Genomic DNA, 19,063 nt, shown 5'->3' on the forward strand with positions numbered 1-19,063 from the left:
ACAAAACACACCACTACATAAAAAATTTAAGGACAAAACCAGAAAATAGTAACAGGATCTGAAAAGATCAATGCCTATTAAATAGCTTTGAGTAGCTGAAGCTGTTTAATAAGCTATTCATTTGGTACCTAGAACCCCAAAATATCTACTTTCCCCTGAGAAGGAAAATAGATGCTTCTTCAATCACTCACTAAGTGCAAAGAGGTTTGACCCCCACACTGTGGAGAAAAGTCACCCAAAAAATGAACAAAAGAGGTGTTTGGAAAAACCAGAACACCATTCATCCCAGCTAACGACTTGTTCATTATGAGTGATGATGGATAAAGACTTCTCATGCTGAGATGAAATCAAGATTTATATGCATTGTTTCCTCCCCCAACTTGTGGGAAGATCATCATCATTTAATTCTATCTCTGCGGCCAGTGATGGGCATCCAGAGAGCTGGTTATCAAACGGCGCAGTCAGCTGGCAAAAGCCGAAACGTGCAGTTGGCACATCTGGACGGAGCCGCCACAGCCGAGGGTGAACAATGACTCCTGGCAAGCATCCAAATTGCTTGCAGACGCTAGCAGGTCTCATCTACAACCGCCCCTACCAGCATCTCTGTCTCTCTCTCTTTTTTATGAGAATCAGATTTTCATTGCTCCATTCAATTGCTCTCCTCTGCCATTTTTTACAGCTCTTATCGTTCCCCTGGAATATGGCCTTGAGACAGCTCATCCGTGTCCTTCACTGTGTTATCTCTTCTAACTTTTATTAAAACTTCAGCTTTCATTTGAAGATACCTAATTAAATCTGGAACAAATTATATGCCTCCCTTTAAAAAGAACACAAAACTATTTTCTTTAACCTGAGCAGTGCTTTTTATTTTTTCTCTTCAAAAGGTGAAACCAAATGTGTTTAAGTTGTCTCATTTATTTACAAAGCTAAGGTATTTGGTACATCACATATAGGTCAGTTTATACTAAAATTGTTTGCGGTATGACAAATCTTTGAGTTAGTTCTCAAAATAATTATTTCTCGGTATCAGTAATATTTATTTCTTATATCCTTTAACTATCACAATGCCATAAGCCTATTTTCTATATAAAGTACTGTAATGAAGCGTTAGGTATTTATGCACATTAAGTGATTTCTCTTTCTCTCTCTTTTAAGGTTGCCCTCATTTGGAAAAATACTAAAAGAATTTTTTTTCTCTTTGTCTTCCAGTCCTCAAACACTAGCAACTAAATTTTCACATGGAAAATTATGTGAAAATATAAAATGAAAAATAATACTCCAAGTTTGGGACTGATTCCATTTTCAAGACACATGTACACCAAGAAGTTGTAAGTAGCTCTGTCTTAGCTCACCACAAATCCTTAATGAGAGGGCTTCTATAACTGATACAAACATAAGCTTCTCACATATGCCATATATTCCTTGGACACAGGGGCAGCTTAAAATCTTCTTTTTTATTTTATTTTTTTCTGTAGATCTGCTATCCAAACCTTCTAGCAATAATATCTGAAACATCTGCCAGCCATCAAATACACGTAATACATACACACAAAATACATGCATTTTTAACTAGTGAATAAGCTTCTATTGCCAATGTTTGATTGACTTGTCCCACCTGAAATTTTCTGGGATCCTTTCCTTCTCTTCACTGCCTTTAGCAAGATATCTTTCATGGTGACTTTTGTGTTGTCCACCTGAATCAGGGAGAATCCATGAGCAGCGTTTCTGTAGGAAAAGAAAAATATTAAATTATCACTAACATTCAACCAAAGAAAGATCATTATTCATTGTGTTTAAGAAAGTTTAAAATTAAGTATGCATCAAAGTGCCAATATTTAAATGTAGGTTAAATAAACCTACTTGTAGCTGTGAGAGAGAAAAAAAAGAGGCATTTTAGTACTAGGAATTCTGAATGAAAGGAGGATTGGGATTAAGGAAGGTTTTAATTTATCTCAAATTGAACCTAAGTGGTCTAACAAGTACAGATTAAAATTACCATGGGTTTCCTAGTGTTGGCTCCCAAGACAAATCCTACAGCAAGAGTTGACCATCAAACTTGGCTCATTTCAGCAGATGTCATGCAGGCGTATATTACCCTCAAATTAAAGCTCATAGAGCCCCAGGAACACATCATAGAAAGTTGGGGAGAAATGACAACCCAAGCAATTTAGAATAAGGACAAGGTCCTAAAAATATATATTTGAAATGTAGTCAATATACACTTTATTCTACTTAGCCCTATAAAGTCAGACAATGCATCAACTAAAGCAAACATAATTATAAGGCAAAATACTAACACTATGTGAAAACTTCTAGCCAATTCAACTGGGGAGGGACTTTATCTAAATAGAAAAAATAACAACAACAAAAAACCCTCCCACAAAACAAAAGCTAAAGTATAAGTATCTTAAAAACAGAAGCCAGACTCCAGGGTAAGGTATAATTTCACTAAGACTGTTAATTGCAATAGCAGTATCACAAATTTTACTCACTACAGTTGGGCACTAGAACAAAACAGGCCAATTCCAAATAGCTTATATAACAAACAGGACCCAAGTTTCCAACTATGGAACATGGGAATTGCTGCAAGGAGTTTGGTCACATTCCCATTTCCCCATAAGAATCTCAAAGGGGAACATGGCCAAAAATTATGGCAGAACTTCATACTGACAAGAAATCTGAAAGAAAAGCCAAGCCTCAAGCTAAGCCCTGGAAAAGCTTCCTAATGGTAAGCTGGGCTGGGAAGGGGCCTCAAGCCTATACTGGACCCAAGCAGGTGGCTGGCTCTCCACAGGAGCTGGGGGCTGATCTAAAAACCAAGGACACAATTTGCTTCCTTAATACAGAGACATCGCCACACCTCTCTACTCCATACCGTGTGCTATTTAATCCTTGACATTCCATTTGTTATAAAGCAAAAACTGAGCTGGTCTGGCTAGCTCAATCATTCATTTTAACTTGGTCAAGTTCTTGCTATCGAACAGCAGGCCTGAGAACTGTCAGGCTAATTTTACTGAACACTCTGTTACTGAATCATGCTTGAGCCCTGGCCGTTCTTTACCTCAGAAGCTGGACCACATCCCAGAACAATCTTTAAAAGTTTATTTTACTGATCAAAGCAGAATATGAAATAGCTCTTAAAAAAAAAAAAAAAAACCACAAACAAAAAAACAAACTATATTTAGGGAGTGATGCAGTAAGTGATACTTTGGCAAGAGCCCCAAAATGTAAAGTGCCTTCTGCATTTATAAACTTGGGGTATTTGCTTTGGCGCTTGGCCAGTGTATGTTTGGAACAAATTCCAATCATCCACGTTCAGATTTGCCTTCCTCTGCTTTCTCCTCAGAAGTCAGTATGTGTTCCATCTGTGACAGTATGTTGGGCAATGGATGAGGGGGATCTAGAAGGGAACACAACTTCTAGGGCACTCACAAACTAGTGAGCCTAGACCTCATGAACACCCATCTATCTGGGTTCCACCTGAACTATTTTAGATTTGAGTCTGATTATAAATTGCTTACATTCTCTCCTAATCTGCCGCTGGCTGACAGCACTGTATCAGGCCAATAGTTCTTTCTCAGCAAATGGCAAACTAAAAGCTCAAAAGGAAGTCTTGTGTTTGGACTAACTTTCATAAATTAAATGTGTCCTTTTAAAAGAATTTTTGAACAGAGGAAAATCCTAGTCTGTATTTTTCTGTCATTTTACCAAAATGTACCTGGGTGACAAGGTTAAAGCAAGCAGAGGAAATCCCTGGCACTTATCATCCACAGGCATTACTGATAAATTGTGTGGTGGAAGAATAAAGGATTACCTTCTGTATTTTTTCATTACACTTTTCTTTTGTTACAGAATACATAAATCCATTGTGGCACAATGTAATATGTATCACCATGCTACACCTGCGGACGCTTCCGAGCGGCTGCCATGTCTGTGCAGTCAGGAATGATAAGTGAACCACCCGTGAATGTTAACGATAGTGATCATTCTGAGGTAACTCGGCTCTCCATCTTCCTTTACAGCCTCTGTGCTGAAGCCAGGGTAGCAAGGTTCATGAGAGGAAAATGAAAACAACAGTGAAGGGATGGGGCACACACAGAGCTCAGAATGTGCCTTCATGAGTGAGCAGTATCTTACTCTGGGGCTCCATTTCAGTAAAAACGTGCACATTAAAAGGAGAAAGAGGTTCTGACCCACGCTCTGCACACACAACAAGACCTAATGAAAGCTTCTCCAGGCCAGTCCTGTATTCTACTCTTCCTCACTTCTTTCCCTCCAGACAAATGCAAACTTCAGATCTTGTTCCAATTCTACTGTACTAAAAGGGGGGGAGGGGTTTAAATGGGTTACATTTTGATTTCCAATCCACTGGGACCAGGCTGGCGAAAGAAAATGGGTATAAGACTCTTGTGGTACAATAGCGAATAATTGCCATCAGGACTGACTATGAGGGTCAGAAATGTACAGGTAGATGTTTTTTGACAAAAGGGAGGGAGTGACTGATTTTGCAGCCCAAGAGCAGAGGTCCCTAGGACCATCAGGTGAGAAGAACGGAGAGCATGACCCTACCCAGAGAGGCAGTGACGCCAGGGATGAAGACAGAGATGAACGATGATGTGGACAGATGGAGTGGCTGGGGACACTGGACTCAGGGAGGGAAAAGGGCTGTGTGCTGATGGCCCGGGGGGAGGGGCGGACCTGTGTGGTATACCCTTTGGTTATTTGGTGATGCATGGAGGGGATTATAATCATTACAATGAAATGAAATATGTAAAACTGATATATGTAAGACTGATGTTCTCCATGTAAACCCACATAATTCACAATTAAAAAAAGGGTAACTTTGATTTTTAGGTAATATACTTACAGGTCTCTTAAACATAAAAGTACAGAATAGTTTACAAAATCCACCTAGCTGCAACTATTAAGTCATGCTCCCATTTAATAGATAGAAATGGTGACTTGCTGTCACAATTTTCAGCTTGGTTTTTAAACGTACTGAGTTTGATGCTTCATTTCTTTATATACAGGATGTTTTATGGATTTAAAAAAAAAAAGTCTACAGGAAAACATCTTATACAGTCCCTCCTATTTAATACAGAGCATCGGGTGTGAGATTGAGAAGACAAAGATCTTGGGAAGAAATGCTAGCAGCAGGTAGATGAGTATGCAAATCCGGCTTCCATTCCTGGATACTATAGTTCAGACTGAGCATGGTTTGTGCTGGTGGTGACAAGTCCTCAGACAGGTAGACAAATGGACAGACACACATACAAGCTTAGGACCCTGAGATCCTGTTACCCTCCACAGCTTGTTTTCCCCCAGGGCAAGGTATTCTAGGGACACTGAGCAGAAGCAGCTGGCTCTTCTGCAGCTCCATAGACTGCTTGTGCTGGGTTAAGGATGAAGCTCCACTTCAGGGAGCTGACTAAATGCTGCCAAGAGTGCTTCAGTCATTTCAAAGTTAGGTCCTGTCAAGTCTTGTAACCACTGGAAAACATACGGGCATTTAAAAGAGAGATTACTCACTTGAGGAATTCAGCTTGGTACCAGTGCAAAGCCACTCGGTTATCACAGACAAGTTTTCATACCAGCATATTCAGGTTATTTCTCTATTACATATTAAACTAGAGGTGACAGGTCAGAGAGGAAATAGGAACACAGCTCTTCATCTGAAAAGATTACATTCTATTTATTTTGGGGTCAGAACAAGTAGAAGACATACTGTAAAAAGCCCAGGCTAGGAGTTAACTACTCTTTGGTTCCTATCATAGTTCTATGGCAAATGTCACCTAATACATGGAAGCCATGGCTGCATGCTTATTTTAGGAGGACACTTCCCTGGTGGCACAATGATTAAGCACTTGGCTGCCAAATGAAAGGTCGGGGGTTTGAATCCACAAGCCACTTCAAGGGAGAAAAGAATTGATGATGTGCTCACATAAAGCCTATAAAACTCTATGGGACAGCCCTACTCTAGGTCCTATGAGTCCAAATGGACTCAGTGGCATACACACACAAAAAAATTTCCCTATAGAATTGTCTTGAGGATTATATAGACAATGAATACAAAGCATTTGGCAGCAAAGCTGGCAAACAGTTAAGAAGGCTTTTAAAATGTTAGTTCTCTTTTCTTCTCCTTGTCCTTGGTAATTATCCCAAGAACTTCTATCCCTTGGGCAGATACTGTTTATTTGGGGGAATGCATTTCAACACAGGGCCATGAAAATGTGCAGTTAGTTGGTCATGGTGGCAGCCTTCAGGGGCACTAACAGTGCCCCTCTGGTCCAGGTGTCATGAATCCCCTGAGGATCAAAAGAGAAGAACTTCATTCCAAGTACTCAGGGCTCAGTTTTTCAAGGTTTTCCTTTCAGAGAGTGCAAAACATGAGAACAGATATATTTGACTTCAGCTTAACTCATTGGCTTTGGACAGGAATGGTGGAAGTCAGAAATCATGATAGTGCTGCACAAAAATTCAATGAGATTTTTTTAAAGACCTTTTTGACTTGCATAGTACAAGTTATTTCCTGTTCAACAATGACAACAATTGCAGCACCTACAACTTACTGAGTACTTACTATCTTACTATCTATGGTTAAATTGTTGTTTTTAATTGCTATTGTCATGTTAGTCCCCAACTCATGTAATCCCCATGCACAACTGAAATGCTGTGGGTTCTATGCCATTCCCAAAATAGCTGCAAATTGGACCACTGTAATCTATAGGGATTTTTCACTGACTGATTTTTCAGATGCGGATTGCCAGGCTTAGTCAGGCTTAGTCTGGAAGCTCTCCTGAAACCTGTTGTGCATCACAGCATCACACAAGCCTCCAATGACAGATGGGTGGTGGCTGTGCAGGTTTTCCATGTCCTTTGGAAGGCGAGAATTCCACCAACGAAACACCATACCCCCCCATTCTAAGATAGATAGATACTATTATACCAATTTTACAGAAACTGTGGAATGAAGGCATTCCTCTATTACAGAGCTTATTTTGGATGTAGAAATCATCGATACGGTCCTTATCCTAAGTAGCACAGCACAGTGGGAAAGGAACACAAAGAAAACAAACAATTACAGTTCTGTGTAGTAAGCACAAAGATGGAGGGAAGCTCACTTCATGCAGCCAGGTAGAGGTAAGGGAGCCCAAGGATTTTCTTAGCAGAGTTGATGTCTCAAAACACAGCTGTTGGTTAGCTCTAAACCACTCTAAGAAAGATGATGGCATCACCAGAAGACAGCAGAGCACAGCAAGTTCTAGATTAAGTGGACTGGTTTAGAGTCTCAGTGTAACTTCTTCAGGTGTGCAACCTTGGATAAATGATGTAATCTCTTAAATTCCAGTTTCTTTGTAACAAAATAATCATTGTTAGATTGTATGGTTGTTGTGAGGGCTAAATATTTTTAAACTATTTAACATAATGCCTGTCACATAAAAAATGCTTAAGTTTTAAATACACAATAGTTATTATAGGTATGATTTTCTTCCTTTGTCCAAAAACATGATATGTAACAATAAGACAATGACAACAGTCAACATTTATTGAGCACTTATTTAATTCTTTCAATAGAGGCAGGGGGAATTCAGTCCCATTGTCTAGTAGAGGCTATTGAAGTTTGTTGTTGATGAGTTGCTGAAGATTAGCAAGGTTAAAACACTTATTTGGTGTTACATAGTAAGTGGAGTCCTGGTGTGGTGCTGTGGGCTAATGTGCCAGACTGCAAAGCTGTTTGAACTGCAAGGTTGGAGGTTCAAGCTCACCAGCTGCTCCTTGGAAACCCGATACAGGGTCGCTATGGGTCGGAATTAACTCGACGGCAACACGTCAATAAGTAGAAGAGCCAGACATTGAAGGCAGATCAGCCATACTCCAAAGCCTGTGTTTTTTAAAGCCTTGTGGTGCTGTGGATTTATGTGCTGAACTGCAAGGTTGGTTTGAATCGTGGGTTCAAGCTCACCAGCCACTTATTGGAAACCCTATACAAAATTGCTGTGAGTCGGAATCAACTCTACAGCACTTAACAACAACAATAACCCAAGAGGGCTATGTCTATACCACCCTGAATGTACCTAATCTTGTCTGATCTCGGAAGCTCAGCAGGGTTGGGCCTGGTTAGTACTTGGATGAGAGACCACTTGGGAATATCGGGTACTGTAGGCTTTTTAGAGTCCTGGTGTGGTGCCACAAAATAAGCAATTGACCTTAAGGTAGGTTTGAACTGCCAGGTCACTGTTCAAACTCACCAGCTACTCCTTGGAAATCCTATACAGAACCAACCTGTCAGCACTAACAACAAGAACAATAGCCCAGAAGGGAGTGAGTCTTGAGGACATCTGGGGCTCAGCAGAAAAAAGTGACCAGAACCACTGACCCATCTGTAGAAAAGCTCAATTTCGACTGTAACAAATTCAGTTTGGTTTTCAATGTTCTTTCTGACTCCTAAACTAACCATAGGAACTGTAAGATCCTTTCTTAAAAGACCTTGGAGGATATCATGGTCAATAGCCAGTCTCAGCTTGTGGAAGTGGGAAAAAGCTACCAAGATTCTTCAGTCCTGACCAGTTTCATAATACTTCCTAATCTGCTCAGGTCCTAGTTTCACGCATATTCATTCTCAAGCACTTCAAGGTGAAAATGAAAATATATGCGCAAGAGAAAGCCTTGTAATAACTGCAGCATGCCTGCTTTAAAGTAAGTCCTTTGGGAATTGGTTTATCCATAAGGAGAGTCTATGCTAGTGTGAACGCCACATTTTGTTTCCTCCTGCACTGACAAAATTTTTTTAAAAGATCAAAGAGTATTGTGTGAGCATATGATGTTTGACATTGGACAAAGTACACTTTTTCAAAACAGACATTTTCCAAAAACGTAACTCGCTATACTAATGGGCAGTGAGAAGCCAAAATGACTGCCCTCCGCCTTCTCCTTGTGTATCTTTGCCAGAGTCCTTGGGACTTGCCAAATCCGGTCATGCCTGCTTAGCTTGCTCGACTGATTGTGCCAGAAAAGAAAATAAGACACAGATGTATTTGAGCTCTTTGAGATGCCAGTAAGAGAGACAGCTAATGGCTTCATTTCGACCCTCCCCTTCCAGCTGGGCACAGGTGGGGGATAATGAGGTCCCTCTCCCTAATCAAACTCAATTATTTACTACTCTATATAACCGCAAAGACATTCACATTCAGTTCAGAATATAAAACACACCGTGGGCTACTTCCAACCACTGCCACTGGGTATTTATAACAAACTCAAGTGGCTAACAGTTTGCCTTGGCAGGAGTTTAAGTGTGTAAAGTTTTGCAAACTGTTTCTGTTCAAATATGTCCTGCTGAAATGGGGTCCCAGGTGGGGTTCCATAACTGTCAGGTCAGTGAACTGCATAACATCTGAGAATGTATTCACCATGCAGTGCAGACAGGATCTGGAAATCAAACGCTACGTTTTATCACAACCTTCCGAGAAGCATCACAGTTTTTTCAACAGCAAGACTGACATTGTATTAATAAACATTACAAGTCACTAGCCTGACATGTACATAGCAGCAGCTGACAGACTCCAACATAAGCTTAGAGAAGAACAGAGGAAATCAAAATAAGACACAGTAACTAAACATGGCCAAAGGGGTGGATCATGAAGCAAATCATATTAATGTCAGATATGTGAGTCCTCAACTTTCTACATAGCAATGAAAGCAACAACCTGATTTAATTTTTTGTTACCAAATAAGTTGATAGCTATCTAAATTTTGTACTTTCATTGTAGGTACAAAGCATATCCTGGCATAATTTCAACAGACATTCTAGTGAGAAAAACATACATATTTGGTCTGTCTGACCTTTAAATTCTTAGAAGAATGTAATTAATGCTTTCTATCTTTATTACTTGCTCCAATATTTCTGTCACTTGAAACAGACACAAAGAAAAAATCTTTTCTTTTCTCTAGACAGTAATTGTTGCCAAAAAGGAAACCAAGTCACATTTATAAATAAAAAATGAAACGGGCTACATATATTAATTTCTATATATAAGGACACTCTGGGCAATGAAAATGTTTGCTAATACAACAGTATGAAAAGAAACAACACACAGTTGGTCCTCTATGACTCAAGTAAACAGTAAATAAGTAGGATAATTTATCCCTTCATTGTCAGATCTGGTTACAAAGAACAAAGACCTCTTATAAAAATTATCATCTTTTAGCTTTGCCCCTTACAAGAGAGTATGACCTTGAGTAATTAACTTTCTGTCTCTGAGCCTACCTTACATATTGCAAAAATGAGTTGTTTATAAAGATTAAATAAGATAATGGATACGAGGTGCATGAAACTGAGTGTGTGCACAAAAATGCTAATTTCCTTTTTCCTCTTTCTAGACGGCAAGGCATTATTACATAGAGTTGAAAGGATTTCAAGCTAATAGCTAAAGATATTCTTTAATAAACGCCACTTCACTTAAGGTTTACTTTAAAGGCATCATTAGGAAAGTAAACTGTAAGTACCAACCCTTTTGAAAAGCATGTATGTAAAAAAGAACAGATAAGGAAGAACCTAGGACACACCTTTAAAAAGGAGTTCATGTTTTCCTTTATGCAGAGGTGAGAGAGGCTGTGCCATGTCTCATTAAGTAATCTGGACTACTTCAAGATCCCCTCCTCCTCACCCCACTTCTTACCATGGCCACCAAACAACATAACCTTAAGTAGTTGATATTTCTGTGCTATGTACTTCTTGATTAGAACTGTTCCATTCCTACACCATCTAGTTAATATACTGGAACAAGTCAAAAGGCATTGCTTCAAAATTAAACTTTATTAAACAAAAATCAAAATATGAAGCTATTGTTTTATGACACATCCTCCACCTAGGTTTATACACTTATGAAGGTGGTGATTCCATCTCTCTAACACTTCCCTGAAGAATTCTGAGCTCTACAATTTACACCATTGTCAAAACAGCAGTGTTGCCATCCTCGAGGGACTCAAATCATGTTCCTTTTAAGTGTCTGTGAGTTTGAGGAACAAAAGAAGTCTGAAAAGGCAGGACTGTAGGGTGGATGGGGTAAGGTTTCCCAATGAAATTCTCAAAGGACAGACCTTGCAATCCTTGAAGAATGAGTAGATGCATTGTTGGGTGGGGGAAAAAAATTCCTCTATGCAGCTCTTCTGGCCTTTTCCTCACCAATGCAGCTTTCAATTGTCTAAAAAACTTCTTCACAATAAGCCTCTGTGATCATTCTGTGTCCTTCAAGAAAATCTATCAATGATTACCCCTTTGGAATCACAAAAAACTAGCACCATAACCTTTTGAGTTGGCCTCTCTGCACTGAATTCAACTTGCCCACAAGAGCCCTTCAGAAATCACTGTTTTGATTGGCCCTGCTCTCTGCATTGTATTGGTAAATCCAAGGTTGGTCCCTGGTTACAATCCATCCCATAAAATTGTTATTAACTGTGATTTTGCATAAAAGATTGATGCTGACTTGAGCTAACTGATCTTCATGAAACACTTTTGTTACCTATCGAGCCAAAAGTTTGCTGAGGCCAATATATCTGCTTAAAATAGAAAATGCTGGATCCTGTGATATCCCAACTTCAGTAGCTATAGTATCAATGGTAGCTCTATGGTCTGCTTCCACCAGTTTCTGAACTTCAGCCAATGTTTCTTCATTCGTTGAGGCTGACAACCTTCTCTCTTTTGGCTAATGTTTGAGGTCTTCCCAGTCTTCTTTAAAATGTTAGATCCATCTAAAAAGTGTTATTTTATGTGGGGCAGCATTACTGTAAATGGATCTCAAATAATTTTTTACCATGACATAAAAAGTGTTTTTTTTTTTTAAGGCACCTTAATGAGACTGACATGTACGTATATTAAAGAGAACTTGCCTACAGTCTTCCACTGATTGCAGAGATAAGTTTTTTCATGTTTAGTTTGGAATAAACTCACGCACATGTATGAACTGGAAAACCTAAGTAGCAGTACTTTTTGACTCATGCTCATACTAAACATTTTAAGGAAAACACATATACAAAGGGCAGGTTAACTATTCTTTCTGACTTCTGATATAAGAGAGTCTGTCTATTTTATTAGCCTTTACTTTTCTTTCCCTTGAAGTTCTTATTTCCAACTTCAGAGTAGGATGAAACAGTAAGGTCAACATGTGTAAAGGAAAGACACCATCACAGGTGCTTTTGTCTTTACTATTTTTGAACTCAATTCAGTGTCACAAAGTGTTGCTGAACTAGTACTGTGTTGGGGAATGAGAGAAGGTGATGGACAAGGCAGGTGTCTATCCTTCAAGAGCACACAGTCCATTTTAAAATCTCGTTCTTCCTTGTTCCATTACATCTAAAGGGACAGCAGGCTTTAACTTGGTCATTGCTGGAAGGGAGAACTTCTCCAGTTATGTTAGACACCAGCTGCAATCCAGCTCTTTATCCATCCTTGGGGACCATTCAATTCTAAACACCCCCATACCATACAATCATCATCAGTGTTAAGGCTCACAGTAGCCTGTAGTCAGCATTCTAGAGACTCCTGTCTATATGCACATTTGCTACAGCTCAGTCTTCCTTCTGTCCTGAATCAATCAAGAACAATGGATACCTTGAGAATTAAAAAATCAGCCAGCCTATCTGGTAAAGGAGGTGGTTTCTATGAGCAGACTTGTAATTTGCAAGTTGTTAGCGTAATCCATTCTCCTTTCCCAAACATCAACTCTATTTCCAGAGGTTTACTGGGGCACAAGGGCCCTGGAGAGGACAGCTGAGTCTAGCCCTGACTCAGCAAGAACACCAGAGGGCATCTATATTCCTTTCCATGGAACACTTTTGCAATAATCATGTGAAGGCCATGTCTAACTCCTCTGGCTTCACAAGGTGGGAGGAAAATCACACTGAAAATCAGTTTAATGCCAATTCCAAAGATGTGGGAGTCAGGCATGCCTCTACCCTGTAACCTTCCTTATCCAATTCTAACACCAACATCCCTCCCATAGTACTCTCTGCTTTACATCCAGGTTTGATAATACATGGTAAAGGCCACAGAGAACTCATAACAATACTCACGATTATGAGGTTTATTAAGAAAATGAACAGGGTGCCATTTAGGATCAGAAACAACTCAAGGTGAAGCAGTTCTCCAGTTAGGAGTGTCTCTTCTCTGCTATACTGTAGGCATACCTTGCTCTTGTCTTCAGCCATGTAGCTCCTCAGTCTCTGCCCTGCTCTGGCAAGTGTTACAGAGCTCTGTTAGTCAGCCTCCTGCTCTAGACACTCAGCTTTCCTCAGTTCATTGGCAGGAAACTCTGTACCCTCCATGCTGCCACCACGGCCATCACCACTTTTCTAGGTAGAGATCTCATGCTCCACTCATACTCTTTTTTATGGTCCTGGATTCATCTGTTCCTGCCTTCTGAGACGGCTCCTTTTAAACCTAGTGGGATGGCACAACTAACCAATTCCAGTCTTAGAGTCCTGTATATCCTATTTACATGGTCTAACCCATTCACTTGGTGGAAATTAAGATGTTGGATAGGATAGCCTTATCAAGTAAATTCAGGGTACCACAGGCCACCCTTGCTTTTCAAGCCATTGTCTTTCATACACAAGGATTAACTCTCCACCACTCCCTTCTCAGTTACATTGTCACACAAATAAAAGTTTGTAAGCCAACCACTTCATGTTTTATATTGCCTCATTTCTGACAGTCAATTTCTAGATTGTCTGTCCTGGTGTGATGCTGTAGGATAAGCACTCTACCATAAGGTCAGTTTGAACCACAAAGTCAATGGTTCAAATTCACCAGCCACTCCTTGGAAACTCTATACAGGGATGCTAACAGTTGGAACTGACTCCACGGCACTTAACAACAACATCAACCCAATGGACTGGTGCTGTAGGATAAGCACTGTACTGCAAACTACAAGGTTGACAGTTCAAACTCACCAGCTACTCCTTGGAAACCCTGTCTAGTTGGAATTGACTCAATAGCATTTATTTAACAACAACAGCATAAACCCAGTACTCAGAAGACACAAGCATCCTCCTTGATCTGAAGAAGCTTCCATTCCAGTTGTAACTTTGAGCAACTGCATTTATAAGCAAAAGTCTAGTTCATCAATTTGCAGGAATTTACACTTTATCATAGCAGCAAACATCTTTCTCTTCATCTGGTAGGGTTCTGGTCAATTCAGCCTTAGCCATTCAAACTAAGTCAAATGGGTACCAACTTCAAGTTTGGGAGTTCACATACACCTCCTTTCTCTTCAGACAACTGACCCCCTTCACTCTCTAAACCCTACCTCCCAAGGGTTGGGTCCGTGCCCATGGGATCAGGAGTTCACACAACTCGCTGAATTCAGACCAGCTAGCCCTTCCTCTTCTCTCTCACTTCTAGCTACTGTGGATGCCAACAGAATATGTCCAAAGTCAGTTAGTCTCTTCACTGCTGTTTCCTCCACTTCCACTCAACAAGTAGATCCAGAAGGTCACCAGTGAGTGTACTAGACTGTTTGCTGCTCACTGGCTCCCTTTAATTTTCAGTCTTAGCATTTACTCTAAGGGCTACAGATTTTTCTTGCTTTGATGCCTCCAAGTCAAATGGCTTGTTTAAAACTCAAAAAGCCAAACAATTTTCTAATTAGGCATTCAGTTAAATAGCTTCTCTTTAAAAACGCAGTTACTTTAAAAAGATTAAAATAAAAAATTAAATGTAGGTAGTTATAAAATATAATAATTATCTTTACATGAAGGAATGAAGAGAATTAAAATTTTTTCTTTTGCATGAAGAAACAGCTCTATTTTCCAATTTTTCTATAATGAACATGTGTTATTGTGGTTATGTGCTGTTGAGTTGGTTCAGACTCATAGTTACCCTGTATAAGGTTTCCAAGGAGTGACTAGTAGTTTTAAACTGCCAAACTTGTGATTCACAGTCCAGTGTATAATAAAAATAACTCAAAGGAAGGTCAAACTCATTCACCTCTTAGTATAAATTACTCAGACTTAAATAACAATGGCAACTATATAACATTTTCTACATAATAGGATATGAGCTCATATCATAGCAGTACTTCCCACCAGAGGTTCAAGAACACCACCACCACTACCACCCCGAGTCAAAAGATGAATTCATACGGTTTCTAAGTTCTAGAATTAAAATTTTTTGCTTTTATTTCAATGAAAATCATACATACACACACATGAAATTTTTCTAAAAAGCAGTCTGCTCCCAGTCTTCCACATTCCCCATTCTTCACAGGAGAAGGAGCCCTGAGCTACTAGAGAGAAATATCCAGGAGAGCCACCTGGCCCTTATCAAATTAATGTGGACAAGTAATAAACTTACTTGGATAAACCAGTGGTCAGCAAATAAATCTAACCTACACCTATTAGCTTAGTATTGTCTATGGCTACTATCGTGTTACAATGGTAGAATTGAGAAGTTACAGATACCAGATGACCACAAGCCTAAAATGTTTGCTCTTAGGCTCTTTCTAGAAAAAGTCTGCCAGCTGAATTTGGGGGACTGCATGTTATAGCAGCAAAAGCTATCTAACATCAATAGTAAACTCAGTAAAGGCCAAATGACAGCAACGCAAGCTGCATGCAAAAGTGGCTTGTTTAAAAGAGAAAAGCGATGGGAAAATTCAGTTCGCACAGGCTCTCTGTAGTACAGGCCTGCTGACCTCTGAAGAACTCATACTCTATGGTGGTAGAGTCATCCAGTATGCAGGTATCAAACAGGCAGAGAGAGCCCACCTAAGTACATACCAATCAACAAAAGGAAAAATTAGGGTGACCAATTGTTCTTGTTTACCTGAGAGTAAGAAAGGATGGGGGAGGGGGGTAGTGTGATGATACAAGCCTTTCCATTTTAAATGTGGGAAAGTAAGTCCTGGGCAAACCAAGATGAACTGTTCATCCTAGAAGAAAGTATAGTAGGCCAAATGCAAAGAAATTTTTTTCAGGAAAGAACATTTAAAATTTTGCGTGGGATGTACTATAAATCATTTGACTCATTAAAATAATAGATTGATGGCTAAAAATGCATTCATTATTTAAAAGACAAACAGTAACATGGTAACCATGATGTTGCAAATTTAAATCAAAAGACTCAAATAGATAAGTAAAACATCTAACACCCATTAAGCCCAACATCAGTAATTTAATTTCAGTGAAACATCACCTGTAGCATAAAAATTGTTAACTTATTTTACTAATGTTCTTTATATCTAACTTGTAATTTTGTTTGGGTTATAAAAAGGCAAGGAGTTTATAGTTAGGATATTGCATTTATATATATTTACGTGGAATTAAGCACCGGACTGCTAATCACTAGGCTGGTGGTTTGAACATATCAGGTGCTCCTTGGAAACTCTATATAGGGTTGCTATGAGTCAGATTATTATCTCCATTAAACTGAGTCATAGAAAGGTAAAGTAATTTATTTAAGGTCACACATGCTAATAAGGGCAAGGTAAGGATTAGAGGCCAAGTAGCTTGACTCCAGAGGTACCATACTCTTAACTACGACACTGTAATAGTAGCTGCCGATGTTGGCCTTAACACAGGGGATTCATTTGTAGACCAACATGAGGTTTCCATACTCCTCCCCACATATCCTTAGAACATGGACTTTCAAGTCACATGGGATTAAATCCAATGTTGCTTACTCTTTCGTCCACGTCTCTACAGTGGTCACAGTAACATCGACCTTACTGGGCTATTTTGAGATTAAATATCATTAGTATGGTTGTTGTTGCAGATAAGTGCCTAGTCGGTTCCTTCCCATAGTAATCCTATAAAGACTTTCCATGGAGCATTTGGTGAGTTTGAACTGCTGACCTTGTGACTCAAACTGACTTTGTGGTCCAGTGCATTAACCCACAGTGCCACATCATTCCCTCATGTAAAACGTAGCACCCTCTCCCTAGTTCAGATTAGTGTCTTTTCAGCCACTTCTTGTCCCTTCTTCACAGAGAGAGAGATGCAAAGAGGGATGGGGGAAATGATAAAGATAATAATTATGGCTATATTTATTTTTCTGGAATTTGTCTAAAACTTCACACATATCCCTGGAGATCCTTAAGGTATGCTCTGCTCTGCACTTGCAGGAAAGATCTTTCTAGCTTAGAATATAAACCAAAAAGGCAAATGTGAGATTGCTTAAAAGAGAAAATACACATAGGATAAACGGCCAGTAATCTGTACTATTTTATCAGACAAGTGAGAAAAAGAAGAAATGGGAAAAATTTTTTGACACTTTTGTTCTAAATACCCACAAATAAAGATTTCAGTTTACCTCATGTTTTCAGAAACACTCCAAATATGTCAAATGAACTCTTTTGAACTATAAAATAGAAAGATTGGCTGAGATGTGTTTGAAAGTAGAATGTAGGAAACTGAGTAATTAAGATGTCTTGTTTTTACTATTAAAAAGAAAATCCAGTTTAAATCAGTTGCCCCGTTCTTGGGAAAGTGGGGCTTATAGTCACACACTGGGTGGTCTACAATGCCTCTCCTGGGAAGGTGTGTCCATCATGCTCCCAGCCCTATGCGATTGAAAATCACTGGTTTAAAAGCTCTTGTTTTAAAAAGAACTTTCAGTTCAAAAGATCACTATGATCATATGCTAATATTTATGGGCTAAGAGTTATGTACTAAAGAGAACATAATTCTTCTAAATCACTTACAAAAAAAAAAAAAGTGCAATTAAAACTAATGAAATACCAAATACCTTTTAAAACAGAGAGTATAAAGTAAATAACTTTAATGACAATACCTTATGATGATAAGATTTTAAATATGGGTCTATGAATTGTAGCCCACCAGTCGTCTGTCAGTTTGCTGTACTGGTGTGGTTTTTGTGAGTTGATGTGATTCTGGAAGCTATACCACAGTGGACAGGTTTCAGATCAGCTTCCAGATGAAGACAGACTAGGAAGAAGGAAAGACTAACTACTGCCAAATTATTTAGTCACTGAAAACCTTATGAATAGCAGAGAAACACTGTCAGATATAGTGCCAGAAAATGAGCCCCTCAGGTTGGAAGGCACTCAAAATGCAACTGTGAAAGAGATGCCTCTTCAAAGTAGAGTTGACTGTGATGATGAGAAGGGAGTAAAGCCCTTGAGAGTAAAGCCCTCAGGACCTGCATCTGCTGAAGGGGCACAACTCAAAATGAACGAAGTATGAATACAGGAAAAATGGAAACTGTCAAAAAATAGAATGCATAAACATCGATATCTTAGGCATTAGTGAGCGGAACTGGACTGGTATTGGTCATTCTGATTCTGACGACCACATAGTTTACTATGCCAGGAATGACAAATCAAAAAGGAATGGTGTTGCATTCATTGTCAAAAAGAACATATGAAGGTCAGTTATGAGGTACAAGGCTGTCTGTGATAGGATAATATCCATATGCCTACAGAAAAGACAATTAATAACACTGTTATTCAAATTTATGCACCAACCACTAAAGCCAGTAAGGAAGAAATAGAAGAATTCTACCAATTTCTTCAATGTGAAATTGATCAAGCATGCAATCAAGACATTGATAATCCACTGGCAACTGGAATGCAAAGGTTGGAAAAAAAGAAGAAAGATCAGTAGTTGGAAAATATGGCCTTGGTGATAGAAATGATGGTGATCACATGACAGAATTCTGCAAAACCAATGATTTGTTCATTTCAAATACCTTCTTTAGACAGCATAAGGAAAGATTAAATACGTGGATCTCAACAGACAGACTACAGAGAAATCAACTTGATTACACCTGTGGAAAAGCTCCATATCATCAGCCAAAACAAGGCCAGGGAAAGATTGTGGAACAGACCATCCATTGCTCCTATGAAAATTCAGACTGAAGCTGAAGAAAATGAAAACAAGTCCAGGAGAGGCAAAATATGACCTTGACTGTATCCTACCTGGATTGAGAGATCATCTGAAGAACATATTTGATGCATTAGAGACTAAAGACCAAAGACCAGAAGAGTTGTGGGATGACATCAAGAACAGCATACAGGAAGAAAGCAAAAAGTCATTAAGAAGACAAGAA

At 39.2% G+C, this 19,063-nt stretch overlaps 1 protein-coding gene across 5 annotated transcripts in view; it reads right to left on the reverse strand.

Annotated features, from left to right (window-relative positions):
* MAPKAP1 (mitogen-activated protein kinase associated protein 1) overlaps positions 1 to 19,063 on the reverse strand; it is a 432,218-nt gene that overhangs the window by 163,946 nt on the left and 249,209 nt on the right. For all 5 annotated transcript variants that reach the window (XM_006834768.1, XM_006834767.1, XM_006834769.1 and 2 more), the window contains one exon: positions 1,616 to 1,725. In XM_006834768.1, the coding sequence (XP_006834831.1) occupies positions 1,616 to 1,725 (110 nt within the window). The remainder of the gene's footprint in view (positions 1 to 1,615; positions 1,726 to 19,063) is intronic.

Source organism: Chrysochloris asiatica, unplaced genomic scaffold, assembly GCF_000296735.1.
Source record: "Chrysochloris asiatica unplaced genomic scaffold, ChrAsi1.0 scaffold00014, whole genome shotgun sequence".
Lineage (NCBI taxonomy): Eukaryota > Metazoa > Chordata > Mammalia > Afrosoricida > Chrysochloridae > Chrysochloris > Chrysochloris asiatica.